Source organism: Macaca mulatta, chromosome X, assembly GCF_049350105.2.
Source record: "Macaca mulatta isolate MMU2019108-1 chromosome X, T2T-MMU8v2.0, whole genome shotgun sequence".
Classification (NCBI taxonomy): Eukaryota; Metazoa; Chordata; class Mammalia; order Primates; family Cercopithecidae; genus Macaca; species Macaca mulatta.
The window spans coordinates 49,132,132-49,150,336 of record NC_133426.1 but is presented as its reverse complement, the minus strand read 5'-3'; the positions used below and the strand labels follow the sequence as shown (position 1 = coordinate 49,150,336).

General features: G+C 55.0%; 1 protein-coding gene across 8 annotated transcripts; it reads right to left on the bottom strand.

The window, feature by feature from the left end:
* Positions 1-358: 358 nt before the first annotated feature.
* On the bottom strand, positions 359-16,813 carry CCDC120 (coiled-coil domain containing 120). Of its 8 annotated transcripts, none has more exons than XM_028842206.2 (11): positions 16,512-16,813; positions 8,322-8,486; positions 8,114-8,204; positions 7,838-7,971; positions 6,404-6,544; positions 5,710-6,004; positions 5,276-5,338; positions 4,739-4,913; positions 4,522-4,620; positions 2,217-3,131; positions 359-1,763 (listed from the first exon to the last, which is right to left on the bottom strand). In XM_028842206.2, the coding sequence occupies exons 3-11, from the start codon at positions 8,160-8,162 to the stop codon at positions 1,649-1,651; spliced, it is 1,986 nt and encodes a 661-aa protein (XP_028698039.1). In that variant the 5' UTR covers positions 8,163-8,204; positions 8,322-8,486; positions 16,512-16,813; the 3' UTR covers positions 359-1,648. The 8 variants fall into 8 exon arrangements, with proteins under 8 accessions (XP_028698039.1, XP_077844875.1, XP_014982877.1 ...); XM_077988749.1 differs by having other exon boundaries at positions 8,381-8,486; XM_015127391.3 differs by having other exon boundaries at positions 8,444-8,486.
* Between the last annotated feature and the right edge of the window lie 1,392 nt (positions 16,814-18,205).

Sequence of the window (18,205 nt, the reverse complement as noted above, 5' to 3'; positions counted from 1 at the left end):
CGGGCGGATCACAAGGTCAGGAGATCGAGACCACAGTGAAACCCCGTCTCTACTAAAAATACAAAAAATTAGCCGGGCGCGGTGGCGGGCGCCTGTAGTCCTAGCTACTCAGGAGGCTGAGGCAGGAGAATGGTGTGAACCCAGGAGGCGGAGCTTGCAGTGAGCCGAGATCGCGCCACTGCACTCCAGCCTGGGCAACAGCGTGAGACTCCATCTCAAAAAAAAAAAAAAAAACAGATGACACTATCACAGGCTATTCCCAAGGTATGTTTTTTTCCTGTAAAAATATATGATCTGGTCTTGACTAGAGGTGTGGGCCCTCAAGGTGAGGCAGATAAGAGCAGCAGCAACACATGGGTTCAGTTTACACATTTATTATACAAATCCCCTTCCAGTGTGGATAATGTCTTGGGCCCAGATCCACTGGTATAAAAAGAAAAGTTTAACACCAGGAAAAGGGGGTAGGGGAACCCCCAGCTCCGAAAGTCACAGACAGGTATCATAGAAAACACAATTTGTGTGGGTTTGCTTAAAAAGTGGTGGATGGGGGCTGGGTGCAGTGGTTCACGGCTGTAATCCCAGTGCTTTGGGAGGCCAATGTGGGCAGATCATGAGGTCAAGAGTTCAAGACCAACCTGGCCAATATGGTGAAACTTTGTCTCTACTAAGAATACAAAAATTAGCTGGGTGTGGTGGCGTGTGCCTGTAATCCCAGCTACTCAGGAGGATGAGGCAGGAGAACCCAGGAGGCGGAGGTTGCAGCGAGCTGAGATTGTGCCACTGCACTCCAGCCTGGCGACAGAGCAAGACTCCGTCTCGAGGAAAAGAAAAAAAAAGGGGGGGGTGGATGGAAGGAAAGCCAAGGAAGGTGTGAGTGGTGAGCGGCCCGTGGCCCACAGCCTGTAGCCAGACCTCACCTGAGGATTTTACTGGCATCTACCGGTGCCAGGTCTGGTAGATGCCAGGTTCAACCCCCATAGGATCCCAGGACACGGCACACCTGATGGCTCTGCCCTTTGCCCCTCCTGTGGGGCCTCCTGACTGGGGGTGGTCAGGGCAGAGGCCATGGGCACAGACGGGGTTGGACTCCTTCAGGCATCCCACCCAGACTGCAGTCCTTCCAAGCGTGGGCAGAGAGCCCAATGCCCCAACAACTGCCCTGGCGATGCATGGCAGGGATTTCTGTTCACACCGGAGTCTCCTGGCTGCCCTAAATGGCCCTGAGACCTGATATGGTCCATTTTATGGAGGGGGTTACTGAATGGAACCCGGTTGGGCATGGGAACAGGAATGAACCCAACCAGATGAGATCAAGTTTCCCTTTTATAAAACGTCTAGTGTTGGAGGAAGACAGTGAATACCTAAGTCACAACTGTAAACATAAATGGATGAAGGGGCTTGGGGTCCCCATGACATTATCCTCTCTCTTTTAAGCTGGCTGAGGGCCCCCAGTCCCCAGCACAGTGTGAGAGAAGAAGCAGGGTGTCAGACACCTTCCTGGGCCTACGGGGAGCCAGGGGCCTTGGAAGATTAGGTTGGCGCACTGCACTCAGGACAGAGCAACCACACTCCAGGGCCCAGCGAGGTCAGCTATGTGCTCCCCAGATTGGAATCGTGCCCAAGCCAACAAGGGACATATCAGAAGGGGTCAGACCAGTGTCCCCGGGGTCTGGGTGTCAGAACTGGAGGACTGCTCCCCCTCTAGCGTCAGGTCACTTAAACGAGCGCTCAGCTCCGGGGGATACAGGAAGTCCGCGTAGTATCTTTAGAAGGGGTAGCAGGAATCCGGAGGACAGGGCGGGGAAGACAAGAAGAGGAAAAGACAGACAAGACACATAAAAAGAAAGGAAAAGAGGCTCGTTAAAGAGGTGGAGGCAGGCACAGGACAGCACTTTTTCAGGCTCCAGGGCATGGAGAAACAAGGAAGAAAACGGCAAGGGGCATGAGATGTCCCTTCCTCCCAGCACCCTGGCTTCAAGGCTCATCTTCAGCCTATAACTTGATAAAGAATTGCTGCTACCAGTGCCCAAGATCCCCTCCACCAGGACCCCATGGACTAATGCAGGTCATGTGCAGTAGTGACCCTGTGCCATCACGGCAGCTAGTTTCCTTATGGTCCAATGCATTAGCTATCATGACTAGCCACTCCCTGGCCTGGATATCTTCGCCATCTGCCTTAAGAGACCCCTACCCATCAGTAAAAGCACCCCCCATACCTGCCAGAGACAGGGGGCGCCGTGAAACTCCTCGAGTGTGGGAGTGGCGCTTGGCTGGGGGCCCCGTACAGCGCCTGGCCCACCTCATAGCAGCGGGCATGGAGGAAGGGTGGGTGTGGCGGGCCCACGGAAGGGAGCACAGGCCGGCGCTGGGGCCCCGCGGCCAGTCCCGAGTTCCGGATGTACCAGTCCCGCAGCCCCTCCAGAGCCAGGTTCTTGTGGCCACTTCGTTCACCAGCCGAGGGGATACGGGTGGGTGGGGGCATCCACAGCAGAGGGTTTGGATGCACCTCAGGACCCTCGGCAACCTCTGGGGGCAGGCCACAGGGCTTGGTGCGGGTGGCACGGGTGTGGGGGTCCTTGGTGCGGAGGAGGGGGCTGTTGCTGTCAGCTGCATACACAGGTGGTGGGCCGGGGAGCATGGTGAGGAGCCCATCCCGGCGGGAGAGGGGTCCTGGGACCTCAGCGGCAGGCAGCAGCTCCCCCCAGCCTACTCCACCACCACTGCGGGGCAGACCCCGGTCCAAGGAATAGTCCAAGAGGAAGTCCCCACACACAGGTGGGAGCCGGGGGGCACCTCGGGAGGCAGGGGCAGCTGAGCTAGGCCGGGCGGCCCGGGGAGGGTCTGGGGGGCCTGCTGTGCGGGAGGAGAAGGCAGAGGTTGGTTGGGGGCGCTCATACAGCACCTCACTGCTCTTGCAGACTGGGGGGCCAGAAGCAGAGGGAGCCAGAGGGGTGGGCGGGGAGCCAGCTCCCCCACCAGCAGCCCGGTCCACCAGCAGGGCCTCAGAGCTGTTGCTGCGGCGGGTGCGAGCTACGAAGAGGGAGGCGCGATCGGAGGCAGGGTCCGCCCGGGGGAAGCCCATCTGGGAGTCCTGGCTGCCGGACCACTGACGAGAATGAAGGCCTTCAGGTCTGAGGTGAGAGGCGAGGGTCATGGGAATAGGGTCAGAAAAATCAGGCAGAAGGCGTGCAGTGCCCTCCCTACCCCACCCCTTTCTGAGCCTTCACTTTCACATCTCCAAATGGGCCCAGGGTTGGAAGCTGTGTGTATAAAGGTGGCAGGTAGTGACATGTAAAGGGCGGCTTAGGTTCTGTCCTAGGCTAGGGGGTCGGGGGTAGAAATGCGTGGGGGAGGCCTGGCACTGTTAGCTCCAAGAGAGGTGTAAATCTGTGTAGGGACTCAGAGGAAAGGCTAGCAGAGTAGGTGCCGGGCAGGGGGCTCTTCCTAATCCAGCTGACCCCTCCCCATGCTAAGGCCCTTCTCACGGCTCCCACGGCCTCCAGGATTGAGTCCTAGGCCTTAGGGCCCACACGTAAAACCCTGCCTGAATTCTCTATCCAACCATATGTATGAACCACCCAAAGCTACCATCCCAACAGCCACCATTCACAGAATGCAAGCCGGGGACTTGGTTTTGTTCAGAGCCTGGGGAAAGTAGGCACTCTGTTTAAGAAGCAGAAGCAGAAGAGGACAATGGTTAAAAGCATGGACTCTAGAGTAAAACTTGCCTGGGCTCAAACTCCAGGACTTCAGTTTACTAACAAGTTACTTAACCTTTCTGTGCCTCATTTGCCTCATCTATAAAATGGGAATAACAATAGCACCCACCTCACAGGGATCTCATTATGATTGAATGAGTTGGTGCCACTAATTCCTAGCAGGTGGCAGGCACTCAGTATATGTTAACCAGAACTTATTATGTCCATGTTTTTCAAAGGCAGATACTATCATTTCCATTTCACAAATGAGGAGACTGATTCAGAAAAGGAGAATGGCTTGTCCAAAATGCACAGAAAAGCCCATACTCAAAACTTTGATGCTTCTGCCCCAAATCTCTACCCCATTATCCACCGAGATGCCTGCTCACTTTTAACTCCCAGCCTCCCATGTCCCACATCTTTTGTTTTTTTGTTTTGAGATGGAGTTTTGCTCTTGTCGCCCAGGCTGGAGTGCAAGGGCACAATCTTGATCTCAGCTCACTGCAACCTCTGCCTCCCAGGTTCAAGCGATTCTCCTGCCTCAGCCTCCCAAGTAGCTGAGATTACAGGTATGCCCCACCATACCCAGCTAATTTTTGTATTTTTAGTAGAGATGGGGTTTCACCATGTTGGTCAGGCTGGTCTTGAACCCCTGACCTCAAGTAACCCGCCCACCTCGGCCTCCCAAAGTGCTGGGATTACAAGCATGAGCCACCGCGCCCAGCGATCCCACACCTTTTGATAATGCCGTCCTCAAGCTTCCAGTGAGAACTAATGGTTCCCTCCCCTCTGATCCTCCAGGCCACCCTCAGATTCCCCTTACTTGCAGAGCTGGGGGCCAGCGCCCCGCGTGAGGACTGGGGTGGCAGGCACACTTCGCCCCTCAAAACTGGAGGCACTCCTGGGCAGCGAGCGTGTGGGGCTAGACAGTGACAGGCAGGCCTAGGTTAGAGACTGTACCCACCAGCAGACCCTCTGCCAGCCCAGGCTTACTATCCCATTCCCAGCTCCTGCGGAGGGGAGGAGGGGCTCATTCTCACCTGGTGGGGCTGGCCACAGAGTTCCGTCGGCTCTTCAGATCCCCGTAAAGATCTGATGGGGGTGGTTTCCATGGGGTTCGCCGCTCAGGGCTCCCCCCGGATACTGCCCGCAGCTGGTCCCAAGCCTTGGGTGGTGAGGGGCGCTCGGCCAGAGAGAAACAGCCATGGGGCTCCTCTGAGTGGAAGAGAGCAAGTGGGATAGAATTCAATGAGGGGGGCCCAGAGGGGGCAGGACAGGCTCGTGGGCAAGGCCATGGGGAGGGGCAAAGTGCTGGGACAGGTTAAGCAGACTGAGGAGGAGCTAAGGCTGACGAGTAGGTTCTGGGGCTGTGGGGCTGGGGGTTGGGGTGGGGTGAGGCTAAGAAGATGGGGGACCTACAGGAAGATGGAGCATGGCTAAGGAGAAGCTGAAGCAGCACAGGAGGGGCTGGGCATCAAAGGATGGGCTGATCATGCAGGATGTGGTCGGATGAATAAAGGGGATGGGCTGAGGGGACATAGGAGTCGGGGGCAGGTTTGGGGGACAGGAGTCCTCACCGTTGTCATGGCTGGCCCCAGACTCTGAGAGGGAGCTGCTCTCTGAGTGCAGAACTACGTCCTCTATAGGTGAGAGGGGGAGAAGTGGGCCTCTCACTCCCAGGCCTGGGTGCCGCCCCCTTACACCACTGGGTGGGCACCTCTACTTGGGCCACCTTCTGGCCAGTTTCCACCTCATCCTGTTCCCTTCCCAAGAATCTGCTTTTACCAGAGCCCAAGACCACCCCAGCTTGGCTCCTGACTGTCCGGGCAGATATTCATCAGTCTCCCACAGTTTGTCCTTTCCGGTAAGCCAGTTTGTCACAACTCTTCTCACGGGTTGGGCCACTTGAGTTGTGCCTACCTCCCGGTTTTCACTGGCCACTCAGCCATCCCAGCCCTACCACGTTCATTTGCCAGTGTCCACTCTCCCACCCTCACCAGGGGATGCTCACCTTGGCTGAGCTGAGTGAGGCGCATGCCCAGGCAGACTCCCTGGGCGGTGATCACTGACCCCGTGGACAGTGGCAGTGGCTGGGGCAGCGGGAGCACTGGGAGGCCAAGGCGGGCCCGGACATCCCCGAGCTGCTCCTCTAGCTCGTGCAGCCTCCTCAGTGCGTCTGCCTGGACCTGGCGACGGCGCCGGCGCTGCTCGGTGCTCAGATCAGGGGCCAGGGCCAGGCGACGGGCAGCTGCCGCGATCTGCTGCTGCACTGACACCTCACGCTCCAGGGCCTCAAGAGCCAGCTCCTGTCAGGCCCACCCAAATGTTGGAAATGGCCAGGAACAGGGACCTGGCGGAGCCAAACCCACTAGAGGCTGGCCTGTACTTCCTGCAGCCTATTCAGGCCCATTCACCTACAGGTGGAGCTTATTCACCTGGGGGAGGGGGCGGGTCAGGGTGAAGGGCTGGGTCGATTCATCTTCCTGAGGGTGGGAGGCCTGTCCTGACAGTTAGGGACCAGCATCCTCCCTCATTGCAGGAACCTACCTCCAGAAGCCCTTTTCCTTCTCAGCTTAGCCTTTCCCTCACCTGGCCACAAGCTCCCTCACCTGGCCACAAGCCCCCTCCCCACACCTTCCTCCTGGCTACTCCTCTGTACCTGTCCCCTCTCCCCACCCTCTTGCTCTCCACACCCATCTGCTCACCTCAGCAGGGCACAAGGAGTGGTGTGCTTGGTTGGGGTGTGGTGGAGGGTAGGCACGGGCTGTGGGGGGCCGCCGGCGGACCAACTGGGGCCGTTCACCAGGCTCTAGTGGGCACTCAGGGGGCAGCTGGCCAGTCAGCTCCTGGTGGGAGGCAGGGGTCAGAGACTACCAAGGGTTAGTTGGAAGGATGGGGTGAAGCATTAATGATCCCAGAAGCCACAGAAGTCCTACCAGGAGCCTGGCCCGGCTCAGCACCCATGCATGATACTCCCCTCCCAGTATTTCCACCAGGCAGGTGTGCCCAAACTTCAGTGGCCCAAACCCCTGGGGTGGTGGGCATGGGAGGCAGGGAAACCTGCTTTGGAATCCAGAATTGTTTCATTTTTATAAAGGGGACACTATTGAGATCCTAAGTATTACATAACTCCCTTCAGGGGCTGTGGCTGCATGGTCTGAGCTATAGTATTATTTCTGGCACACTGTGGGCATTCACAGTAAGAGGGGTAAACTGAAACTACAGATCACCCTGTGCCAGTTCAGGTCAGACTGTGCTGCCAAATTTTAGACAGAACCTGTTTTCTGAAGTTTGTTGGATTTGAAATAGTCAACAGTGGGCCTGTATTACCATATTTCTTTTTTCTTTTTTTTTTTTTCTTTTTTTTTTTTTGAGGTGGAGTTTCACTCTTGTTGCCCAGGCTGGCTGGAGTGCAATGGTGCAATCTCGGCTCATCACAACCTCCACCTCCCGGGTTTTCAGCAATTCTCCTGCCTCAGTGCCTCCCAAGTAGCTGGGATCACAGGCGTGAGCCACTACGCCCAGCTAATTTTGCTTTTTTTTTTTGAGACAGTCTTGCTCTGTCGCCCAGGCTGGAGTGCAGTGGCGTGATCTCAGCTCACTGCAAGCTCCACCTCCCAGGTTCAAGCCATTCTCCTGCCTCAGCCCCCCAAGTAGCTGGGACTACAGGTGCCCACTACCACACCCAGCTAATTTTTTGTATTTTTAGTAGAGACGGGGCTTCACCGTGTTAGCCAAGATGGTCTCAATCTCCTGACTTCGTGATCTGCCCGCCTTGGCCTCCCAAAGTGCTGGGATTACAGGCGTGAGCCACTGTGCCCAGACTAATTTTGCATTTTTAGTAGAGACAGGGTTTCTCCATATTGGTCAGGCTGGTCTCGAACTCCTGACCTCAGGTGATCCACCTGCCTCAGCCTCCCAAAGTGCTGGGATTACAGGTGTGAGCCACAGCACCCAGCCTCATATTTCATTCATTCTAACATATCTAAGCTGAGCTTTGAGGAGAAAGTGGGTGACAGGGAATCTACAGCCAAGACAAGTGATTGAGGAATTGCCACCCAAGTCTGTCTACCTAGGGCCCCCAGCTTCTCACCTCCTCCCAACCTCCCTGCCTGATAACCCTAGGGCCAGGCCCTCACCGCCTCCTGGAGACACACTTTGCGGAGCTCCTGAAGTTTCAGGTTCAGGGCCTCCTGCAGGGTCCGCTGCCGGTCAAGCAGCCCCCGCAGACGCTCTGACTTCACCTGGGGGGCAGCCTCTCCGAACAGGGCAGCTGGACACAGAGGGAGCAAAGATCAGTGGGACAGCCAGGGCATTCTGGAGCAGCTGTGGAGCAAGGGACTGACTCTTCCCGAGCAAGCAGGTGGTGATTCAGAGCAGGGGAGAGGGCAGCAGGAGGGGAAGGAGCCACTGACCTGGGGCATTGAAGGTAGGAGAGCTGATCAGCTGACCTTTGACTTCCATCTTGGTGCTGTAGAGAGGCCGTGGCTGACAGCTGGACAAAGTCTGGCAGTGACACACAGGAGCCATTAAGGAAGCACGTCCCATGATACCCCAACCCCCAGCCCTTCCCAGCTTCCCATGCCGCAGCGGGGAATAAGGGGTAACCTGGGCCCCACGTGCCTGCTTGACCTGCCCTTTCAGAATCCGTGTGGATGTCTGGACCCACTTGGCCCTGGTACCTTGGCCCTGGTTCCCTTCGCATTGAGTGGGAGCACAGCAAGTGGGGAGCTGGGCGGACTTACAATGCCTCCTCAGAGGCCCATGGGTCACAGCCACGAGTCTTGCCTGGGGAAGGAGAATTAATGGGACAGATTCAACCAACTATAACAACAATGGACATGCAGTCAACACCTGGGTGCCTGCAACAGTTACCTATGATGCCACACTAAATCTTCAGAGCCACCCGGAAAGATTCGTATTCCCATTTTAGAGATGAGGATAGGCAGGCACAGAGGTGAAATAACTGGCCCACAGCCACAGACATAACCCAGGCCCACCCCTCTGGTCCTACACTCTCACTCATGAGAACCGCTCTAACTCCACCAACTTCCTCATAAGCTCCCTGGTCCCTCAGGCCTCAGGGTCTTTGCCCAGGCTGTGGCTGCTGCCTGAAGTGCTTTCTTCAACCTCTCACCACCCCAGCCCCTGCATCACACTTATCATTCTAGAACTTAAATATCACTTCCACAGTTATATCCTCTCATAAACGGTTGTCCAACAAGAGATTGTGCCTCCTGGAACATCGACGAGGACAGGAAACATTATCTGTCCCATTTTCATCAGCATCACCAGCACCCTGAACACGGCTGTACACAGAAGTGCTCAATGAATGGGTGCCAGCTGAATGAGTAACAGACGGAGTAAACGAATGAGGAGGCAGTGGAGCCAGGGTTCAAGCGCAGATCTGTGGGTCTGTGCTTGTCCCAACTCCATTCTGTAGCTCTAGTGCAGCAAGGAGAATGTTCACTTGACCCAGGGTCCCTCCAGCTCCTCTCCCCATGACAGCCTGTCCTGAGCCTAGCGTAGGGAAGTCCTCCTGCTGGGATTTGTGAGAAGCAAAGTCCACAGCTGCAAATAACGAACCACCAGCCTCCTGCCTCCTTCTCTGCCCGATGGCTCAGCTGACCACGGAGCCTGCCTTGGCTGGCCACCCCTCCTCTGGAGTTTGCTCCCTCCCTTCCACATCATGCTCAGTCCCCAGCAGGGCAGCCGAGTCTTATCACCTCCCACCACCTGGCCTAACCTAGGTGGCAGGTGACTGAGAGGGCTTTATGGGGCCACAGAGTTCCCATTATCACCTACCTTGAAGTCGGTAGCTTGTCATGACATGTTAGCCTGGTGTGAGGAAGACCCAGCCAACCAAGGAGGCATGGGTTCAAGCCCCTTCCCCATCTGTATATTGTGGGGTGAGGTCAAGCTGCTTATAAAGTGTCATGTTTCTCTGCAGTCCTCCTACCTGCCTCATAGGGCATGTACCCCTCTCTTGAGGCAGTGGTGCCCTGCCTTCAACAGCAGGGGTGGGGATCAGTCCCTAAAGCCTTTTGACAAACCCAGGCCCCGGCAGAGGCATTCACATCCCCACTCATCATTTCCCAGCATGGCAGGGGTTCCTCGACATCCCAGCTCACTGGGGCTCCAACTTTCCCAGCCCCCATTTAGGCCCAAGGAACTCTCACAGGGTTCTCTGGAATCTTCCTCCACCCCCACAGGAACCCAACTCTGTCCATGGTTCCCCTTGCCAGCATTGGTCCCAATCCCATGCTGGGCTGCTTCAATTCTCTCTTTTTTTTTTTTTTTTGGAGACGGGTTCTGGCTCTGTTGCTTAGGCTGGAGTGCAGTGGCAAGATCTTGGCTCACTGCAGCCTCCACTTCCCAGGTTCAAGCAATTCTCCCACTTCAGCCTCCAGAGTAGCTGGGATTACAGGTGTACGCCACCATGCCTGGCTAATTTTGTATTTTTAGTAGAAACGGGGTTTTACCATGTTGGCCAGGCTGGTCTCAAACTCCTGACCTCAGGTGATCCACCCACCTCAGCCTCCCAAAGTGCTGGGATTACAGGCGTGAGGCACTGCACCCAGCCAATCCTTTCTTCTCTAGTTTCTCAGAGCGTCCTAGAAGTCCAGACAGGGTCCACACAGGAACCCCAACTCCTCCCTGTCAGCCCGACCTTGGGGGACATAGTTAGAGCATGAGTCATGGGGTCACTGGGCAGGCTAGACACAGTCAACGCCCCACACCCCCACACCCAGTTCCTAAGCCTCTGCCTCCGCTCACCTGCCCTCTGCATACTTGCCTTGGGGCCTCGTCCCCATCTAGATGGTGAGAAAGGGATCCCAGCAAACCCCTCCCCAGCACACCCCCACACCAACCCCAGGTCTCCCCGCACCAGTGACCCCATGGCCCCCATCCTATCCCAGGGATGAGCTGCATCAGGAGAGCAGCAGAGGGCACCCCCCACACCCAGAGGCGGGCCCGGCAGGTTTTTCAGGTCTGCCATTCTGACACCACAGCTGAGAAAGAAATTCCTGGCTGTAATGACTGTTTACAACCAAGATACCTCACCTGGGTGGCACCCCAACACTTGGGGGGGCATTTCCACATCCTGCCACTATTAGAGCAAATACAAACTCTCAATGTCTGGGCCATTCCCCTCCCCAGAGCCCCCGCTTCCTCCACTGTAGTGAACAAATCAGGCGTAGGCAGGCAGGTGCCCGAGTAATGGTTTCTTAGTAGCCCAGGCTGGTCTTTCTTGGGGAGCTGGGCCCTGGGTTGGGGGAGGACAGAGGCTACTCCTGGGGGAGGAAAGGAAGCAGGGATAGGGTGGAGAAGGGGGGACTCATACTTCTCTTTTCCCCGATTCCTCCTCATCCATTTCCGGCCAGGAATCAGCTCGGTGCCAGGAAAGGAAATTGGTGTTTTGGGCTTTGCCACTGTCCTCAGGCCCTCCATTCTCACTGCCCCCACACACCGCCCCCCCGCTCCCCGCCACCGTGCCCTGCATTGTTGGTGTGCCTCTTCCACAGACCTGGCTCTCTACCGAAGGGAACTTCAGTACACACTGCCCCAGCTCCCCAATGCCCTCATCCCCCTCGAACCCTGGGCCCACTGCTCCCAGGTGCTCACCAATGCCAGAGAGTGCTGTGGGGTAGCCTCAGATACCTCAAAAATAGTTGTCTCGACCAGGCCCTGGCTCCGGCTGGTAGTGGCAGTGAGCAGCAGTGGCAGATGCCTTGGCCACCTCCCACTAGGTAATGGCCCAGCCTACCTGGCCAGGAACTAGGCCGGCCCACACCTTTTAACCCTTGCCTGTCTGCCACCAGGACTAGGGTCACCCCTGGGGGCAGTTTCAGGGCCAGGTCCACTCAGGGTGCCCAGCATGTCTAAGACAGCCTGGGCCAGGCAGGGTAGCTGGTGCCTGTAATCTCAGCACTTTGGGAGGATCGCTTGAAGCCAAGAGTTCAAGGCCAGACTATGCAACATGGTGAGACCCCCCCATCTCTACAAAAAAAATTTAAAAAAACTGGCCAGGCATGGAGGCATGTGCCTCCTCACCCCGTACACTTAGCAGAAAACTGGGAAGAAGGGCTGAGAGTGGTGGGAGTAGCAGCTGCCTCTCCTACTGCCCAAATTCCCAGAGGATTAGACGCTGCCCACCCAAGGGACACCTTGGATTTGGGCCATAGAGGTGTAAAGTACATGGGAGGCTTCGGGTGTAAACTGGGTTTTTGTCTCTTGGCAATAAGCATCACATTCTGAGGCCCCTACCCTTTCCTCCCAGGGCAAGGCAGTGGTAGAAGGCCTTGGGGCAATTCCCACCCTCACTGGGGAATAGTTTCCCAAGTTGGGAACAGAGGAAGTCAACCTTTCTAAGGAGAGGCCAGGTCTCAAGATCCTTCTGTGGCTCCAGAAGAAATAATCTCAATAAATCAAGTACAACTTACGCCCTACAAAACACTTATGGGTTTTGACCCTTCTTGGTTCCTACAAATGTAGGAGGATGGCACAGACCCAGCCTCCTCACAGCCATTGTATAGATGTAGAAGCTGAGGCTTGGAAAGGTGAAGAGGCCCAATTCAGATCACAGTGGCAGAAGAGCAGGTGAAATCAGAATTTTCAGGGACTGGGTCCTGGCTGGGAGGCAGACAGAGGCTACTCCTGCTAGTGGGGAAGAGAAGTAGGGAAAGGGGCTCATGCTTCTTCACATCCATGCTGGGTCTCTCTTCTTCGGAGAGTTAGGCTTCATGCCAGAGAAGGAAATGAGAGCTTTGAGTCCCTACGATGTACTGTTCCCCGCCCACCACCACCACCACCACCACCACCACCACCACCACCACCACCACCTGGGCTCTGGGCCAGTCTCGGCACACAGCACACATCCTTTGCTCCCTTCAGGACCATCTGCTCTGTGACCTCAGGGCCCAAGCCCCACCCAGCCCCCTGCAGCAGCCCACACCATGACCTGAAGTGAGGAAAGCTGCAGATGGGCCAAGCCTAGAGAGGAGCTCACTCTGAATCAGCAATGCCCCAGACTCACACTATTAAGGCCTCCCGCTATCCCTGCCCACCTTTCTTCCTGGGTGTGAGATTTTCAGCATGGAACACAAAGGCCCCTTTCATGGCCCTCCCCCCTTCACTGCCTGGGGCTGGTGGAGGCGGGCAATGGTAAGGTGGGCATTGAGTGTCTGTGGGGAGTGTCCTCTCGGCCACAGCCTCTCCCACCTCTTGTGGGCCACCAAGGATGTTGGGAAGCGGGACAATAATAAAATCAGAGCCAAGAAGGATGAGAATCTGGCTGGCAATGTAGATTGTGTCTTAAAGCTTAGGTCTTCTCATCTGTAAAATGGGTAAAAGGTGGTTACAGAGACAATGGAGGCCAAGTAACTTTGAAAGGCATTTCAAAGTACAAGGAAACACACCATGTCATTAACGACTGTTACTAACAACAATTAATACACTCACACAGAGGTGGGCTGTTGTGGGGGTAACTGGGGGAGAGCAGGTAACCGGACCTCCTGGGCCAGGCAGACAAATGGGGCAGAGTCACTAGCACACATCATTGCCCTGGTCCATGACTTTTAACAGCCTCGAAGACGACCCAACCTCTAAGCCCCATCCCAGCTGGGTCCTGGGCCTCACGTGACCCTGGTATCACTAGTAAATGGTGAGTCTGGGATTCAACCCAGTTCTGCCACTTACTGGCTGTGTGACTGCTTGAACAAGTCACTTAACCTCTCTGTGCCTCTCTGTCAATTGGGAATGATGATAACAGTATGTACCTCACGAGGCTATTGTGAGCATTAAATCAGTTAATACATTTAAAGATTCTGCAGAACAGTGCCTGGGAAGAGCTCAGTTTATATTGGCTGTCACACTTACAAGTATTCTTCCCCACAGGAAGTCAGGAATCAAGTAGATACATTCAGATACATTTTTTCCAGACAGAGCTAGTGTCCTTCAGTCTCACTTGATACATTTGAAACAGTTGTTTTTCCTCAGATAACTTGTCTGAACTCTTGCTATCCAAAATCAGAGACTAAATGTATTCAAACGCAATTTTTTTTTTTTTTTTGAGACGGAGTCTCGCCCTGTCAGGCTGGAGTGTAATGGCATGATCTCGGCTCACTGCAACCTCCATCTCCCGGGTTCAAGCAGTTCCCTGCTGTAGCCTCGCGTGTAGCTGGGATTACAGGAGCCTGCCACCACACCCGGCTAATTTTTGTATTTTTAGTAGAGGTGGGGTTTCACCATCTTGGCCAGGCTAGGCTCGAACTCCTGACCTTGTGATCCACCAGCCTCAGCCTCCCAAAGTGCTGGGATTACAGGCGTGAGCCACTGCCCCCAGCCTCAGATCCATTTTTGAGACAGAACTAGTATCCCTCAGCTTCCAAATCCTACTTGCTAACTAGACACGGTACCCTTCCTGCTCACCAAATGAGACATATTTGAAACAGAGCTGTTTTCCCTCATGATTCAACCTGTCCTTTCTCAACATAAAAAATGCAGGAACCAAATACATTCAGAGAAACTGTCTGAACTCTCACCATACAAATGCAAGAACTGAATGGATTTAGAAACATTTTTGAGATACGACTGGTATCCCTCATTCTTGAACTTTCGTTACTCTCCAGGCAAAATGCAGGAACCTTTACATAACAGGGTACCCTCACTATCCCAACTCTTGTCCCTGGAGCTCAGGAAAGTTCATAGATTTGGATATATTTTTGAGTTAAAGTCATTATTCTTCATTATCTCAATTTTCCCCACTCACTATGTAAGATGTGAAAACAAAATACCTTCAGATAACTTGGTAGGTTTCACTGTCTGAACTTCGGGCGCTCTCCCTCTCAGAATTCAGGTACCAAATAGATTGGGACAGTGAGGAATGCTTGTGTTGTTATCAATAGGTTTGGATAGATATTCAGGATAAATAAGATAGGTCTGGCATCTTGTTATTCAAACTCACTAGTCTCTGTGAGAAATGCAGGAACGAAACCTAATTGAGTAACACATTACCCTCTAGCCATCCAAGTTCTCCCCATCACCCTCAGAATCAAGGAGATTCGGACAATGAGGGGAACCCTGCATTATTGTTGTTACTGTTACTACTGGACAGGCCTGATTCTTACATCCAGTGACTGCCTGGCCTTCTCTCCCACAGACAAGCCCCACAGAGGTGGGGTGGACTTAGCACCAAGATTTTTATTGCTTACTGCTGAGAGGAGGAGGATGAATCCTTGACCCCATCCCTCCTCTATACCAAGTCCTGAAGCCTTGGCCTAGAATAGACTTCTTCTCTTTCAGGCCAGGAAAACAGGGATCATGCACCCAGAATCAAGACCAGGGAATAGGGGTAACATGGCCTAGAAGATTCATACATACCCCAGCATCCCCCATCTCTTCATATTTTCTCAACTCTTCCCCACAACGTGAGGCAGTCCCCAACACAGCAAGGCTGGAAACATGACCCAGACCTCTCAGACTCCCAGAGAGTCACTGAATAATTTAGGGTATTCTTTCACACTTGCAGAGGGCAGCAGCGTAGAACAGTTGCATGCCCTCCTGGGGCAGGAAGAGAAATGTAAGCTCTATGTGAGATCACTAGGGTGGGGGTAGGGGAGATCACACACAAAAACCCCCATCAGCCACGCAGGGTGCATAGGGCTGCTTGCTCTTGCTAAGAGAAGCATTTGGGACGTACTTCAGAGGTCCTGGTAACAGCAGAATCTTCAAGTTCCGGGCACAGTATAATGGGACCCCTGTCCTGGGCTCAGAAGGGATGGCAAGTGGATATTAGGAAAGAAGAAGATCTGAACAGGGTGGAGGGGCATGGTAAGGGGGAGAACAGCCTGGGGCTGGGATGGGAAGGGACAGAACAAGAAGGAGCGTAGGGGACAAGATAGAACCAGTGTTATTGCAGGATGGAGGTCAAGAGGCAGGATGGGGAATGAGCCAGGACACTGGCCAGGGGATGGGATAAGGTAGGGTTCAGGACAAGGGTCAGAGAAAAAGTACAAGAAAGAGACAAAACAGCAGGGCAGACATGACTAGGAAAGGCTAAGCCAGTGGTCAAATGAGGGGACAGGGAAAAGGGCAGGTTCAGGATGGAGGTCAGGAACAGGAAAAGACCAGGACACAATGAGGATAGGAATGAGTATGGTGATAGAAAAGAGGGAAAAACAGGACAGAGTCAGGGGCAGGGACAAGGCAGGAGACGGGGGGTATTTAAAGGTGGTGAGCCAGGATGCAGATCACGAATATATAGGAGAGGATATCATATAGGGTGCAGAGAAAGGACAGAAGTTAGAGGGCAGGAATCAGGACAGAACTAGACCAGATTGGGGTTAGGGGGACAGGACATGACTGGTAGAGGTTCAGAGACTGGATAAGAGTTTAGGGAACAGACAAGTCAAGGGTCAGGACAGAAACCGGGGTCAGTGTTGGGCATTAGGATAGGGCAAGATGTTTCAGAGATGAGACGGGGTCGGGCAAAGATCAGGGTCAGGTCAAAGATCCCCAGGACAGAACTGAATGGGGTCTAGGGTCAGGACTGGATTTAGGGGGAACAAAACAGGGGTTGAGGATCATACCAGGCCAGAATATGGTTAGGTCAGGGCTCTGACGTAAGGTACTGAGGCCAAGGCCAACAGGGGTTGAGGTTTAAAAAAGATGTAGTCAGGTCGGAAGGGGTCAGGGCTGAGGCCACGGGGTCAGAGGTCGCGGGTGCGCGCGCAGGTACGCCCCGTCGGCGTTTCCAGGCCTTCACCCCACCCTGTCCCCTCCCTTCCTCCGCAGGCGGGGCTGGTTACTCACCAAGGGTCCCAGCGCAGCGGTAGGCGGGGTCGGTGTCGGCCGGCCAGGGTAGTGGGCGCGCCCCTCCCTCACTGCGCCCTGCTCGTCCCCGGGCGCGCGTCTGCTCCCCTTCCGCGCCCTGCCCGTGGGCCGTGTTTGGCTGCGCGACCGTTAGCCGTGGGGACCAAACGGGGGTCGCGGGGAGGGTGGGAGGGGAGTGCCGGCCCGGCCGCGGGCGACGGACCCCCGCCCCCACCTCTAACTCGGGTCTGTCGGCTTCCAGCGGCACGGCCACCTCCGCCGCTCAGCCGAGCCTAGGGGGTGGGGGGACCAGGGGGCGGGGCGCGAGACCACAGCAGCGGCGGAGACGAAGTGCGCAGGCGCCGGCTCGGGTCTTGGATTTTTCTTGCTCCGGGAGCGCCAGGAGCGAACAAGCTGGGAGCGCGTGCGCACACTCTTTCTCGAGGGCGGTGGAGCCCTCCCTCGCCGAGGCCACGCCCCCTCAGGGAGCCTACTGGCGCCCCTCACCCCAAGTCGTCCCCTAGGGACCCGCAAGCAGTACTCCAAGCTGCTCTCTGTAAGTTATCCCCACACCTCTAAACCCCAGCTACCCTCCCTATTGTCCCTCAAATGCACTCCAAACCAACCTCCATTATCCTCCAAATTATATCCCCAAACTACTGTCTGTTGATTCCAAGCGGTACCTCCAGTCCACCCTCTATGGACACCCAAGCTGTAGCAGTAAACTACCTTACACTACCCCCAGTTTGCTCCACCAAACCATCTGCAATCAGCCCTGAAACCATTACCCTCCAAACATAATGTCCAAATCACCTGCTATCTACTTCCAATGCGCACCCGTAACACCCTCCATTGACCCCAAACCCCTCTCCATGAACCCTCCAAGCCATATTCCATTGACTCAAAATGGCTCTCCAGGAGACCCCAACACCAGTCCAAACATTCCTAATTACCCTGAACGTGGGCCTCACCTGCACCACAAAATAATTCCAACAGTCACCCACATTACCTCCAAACCATGTTCCATGGACCCCTCTGAGCCAGCCACCTTTCATTGACCTCCCCTCATATCCCCACAAAATTACCTTCCAACAGCCCCTATCACTGTGCCATGTAACCCAACTACACTTTCTGTGGTCTTTTTTTTTTTTTTTTTTTTTTTTGAGACGGAGTCTCGCTCTGTCGCCCAGGCTGGAGTGCAGTGGCGCGATCTCGGCTCACTGCAAGCTCCGCCTCCCGGGTTCACGCCATTCTCCTGCCTCAGCCTCCCGAGTAGCTGGGACTACAGGCGCCGCCACCTCGCCCGGCTAATTTTCTTGTATTTTTAGTAGAGACGGGGTTTCACCGTGTTAGCCAGGATGGTCTCGATCTCCTGACCTCGTGATCCACCCGTCTCGGCCTCCCAAAGTGCTGGGATTACAGGCTTGAGCCACCGCGCCCGGCCTCTGTGGTCTTTCAACTGCATTTCAAGCCACCCTCCAGCACCCTCTACACCTCTAACCCACACTCCACTGACCCAAACTGCACCTTAAACCACTCTCCAACAGTCCTCAACTGTACCTCCAAATAGCCACCAACCATCCTGCTGTAGTTACCCAATTGGGCCCCCAAATCATACTCCAGTGGCCCCAAATGTGTCCCCTAAGCCCTCCAAAGACTTACATGCACCCTGGATCATACTTAAGTGACCTAAA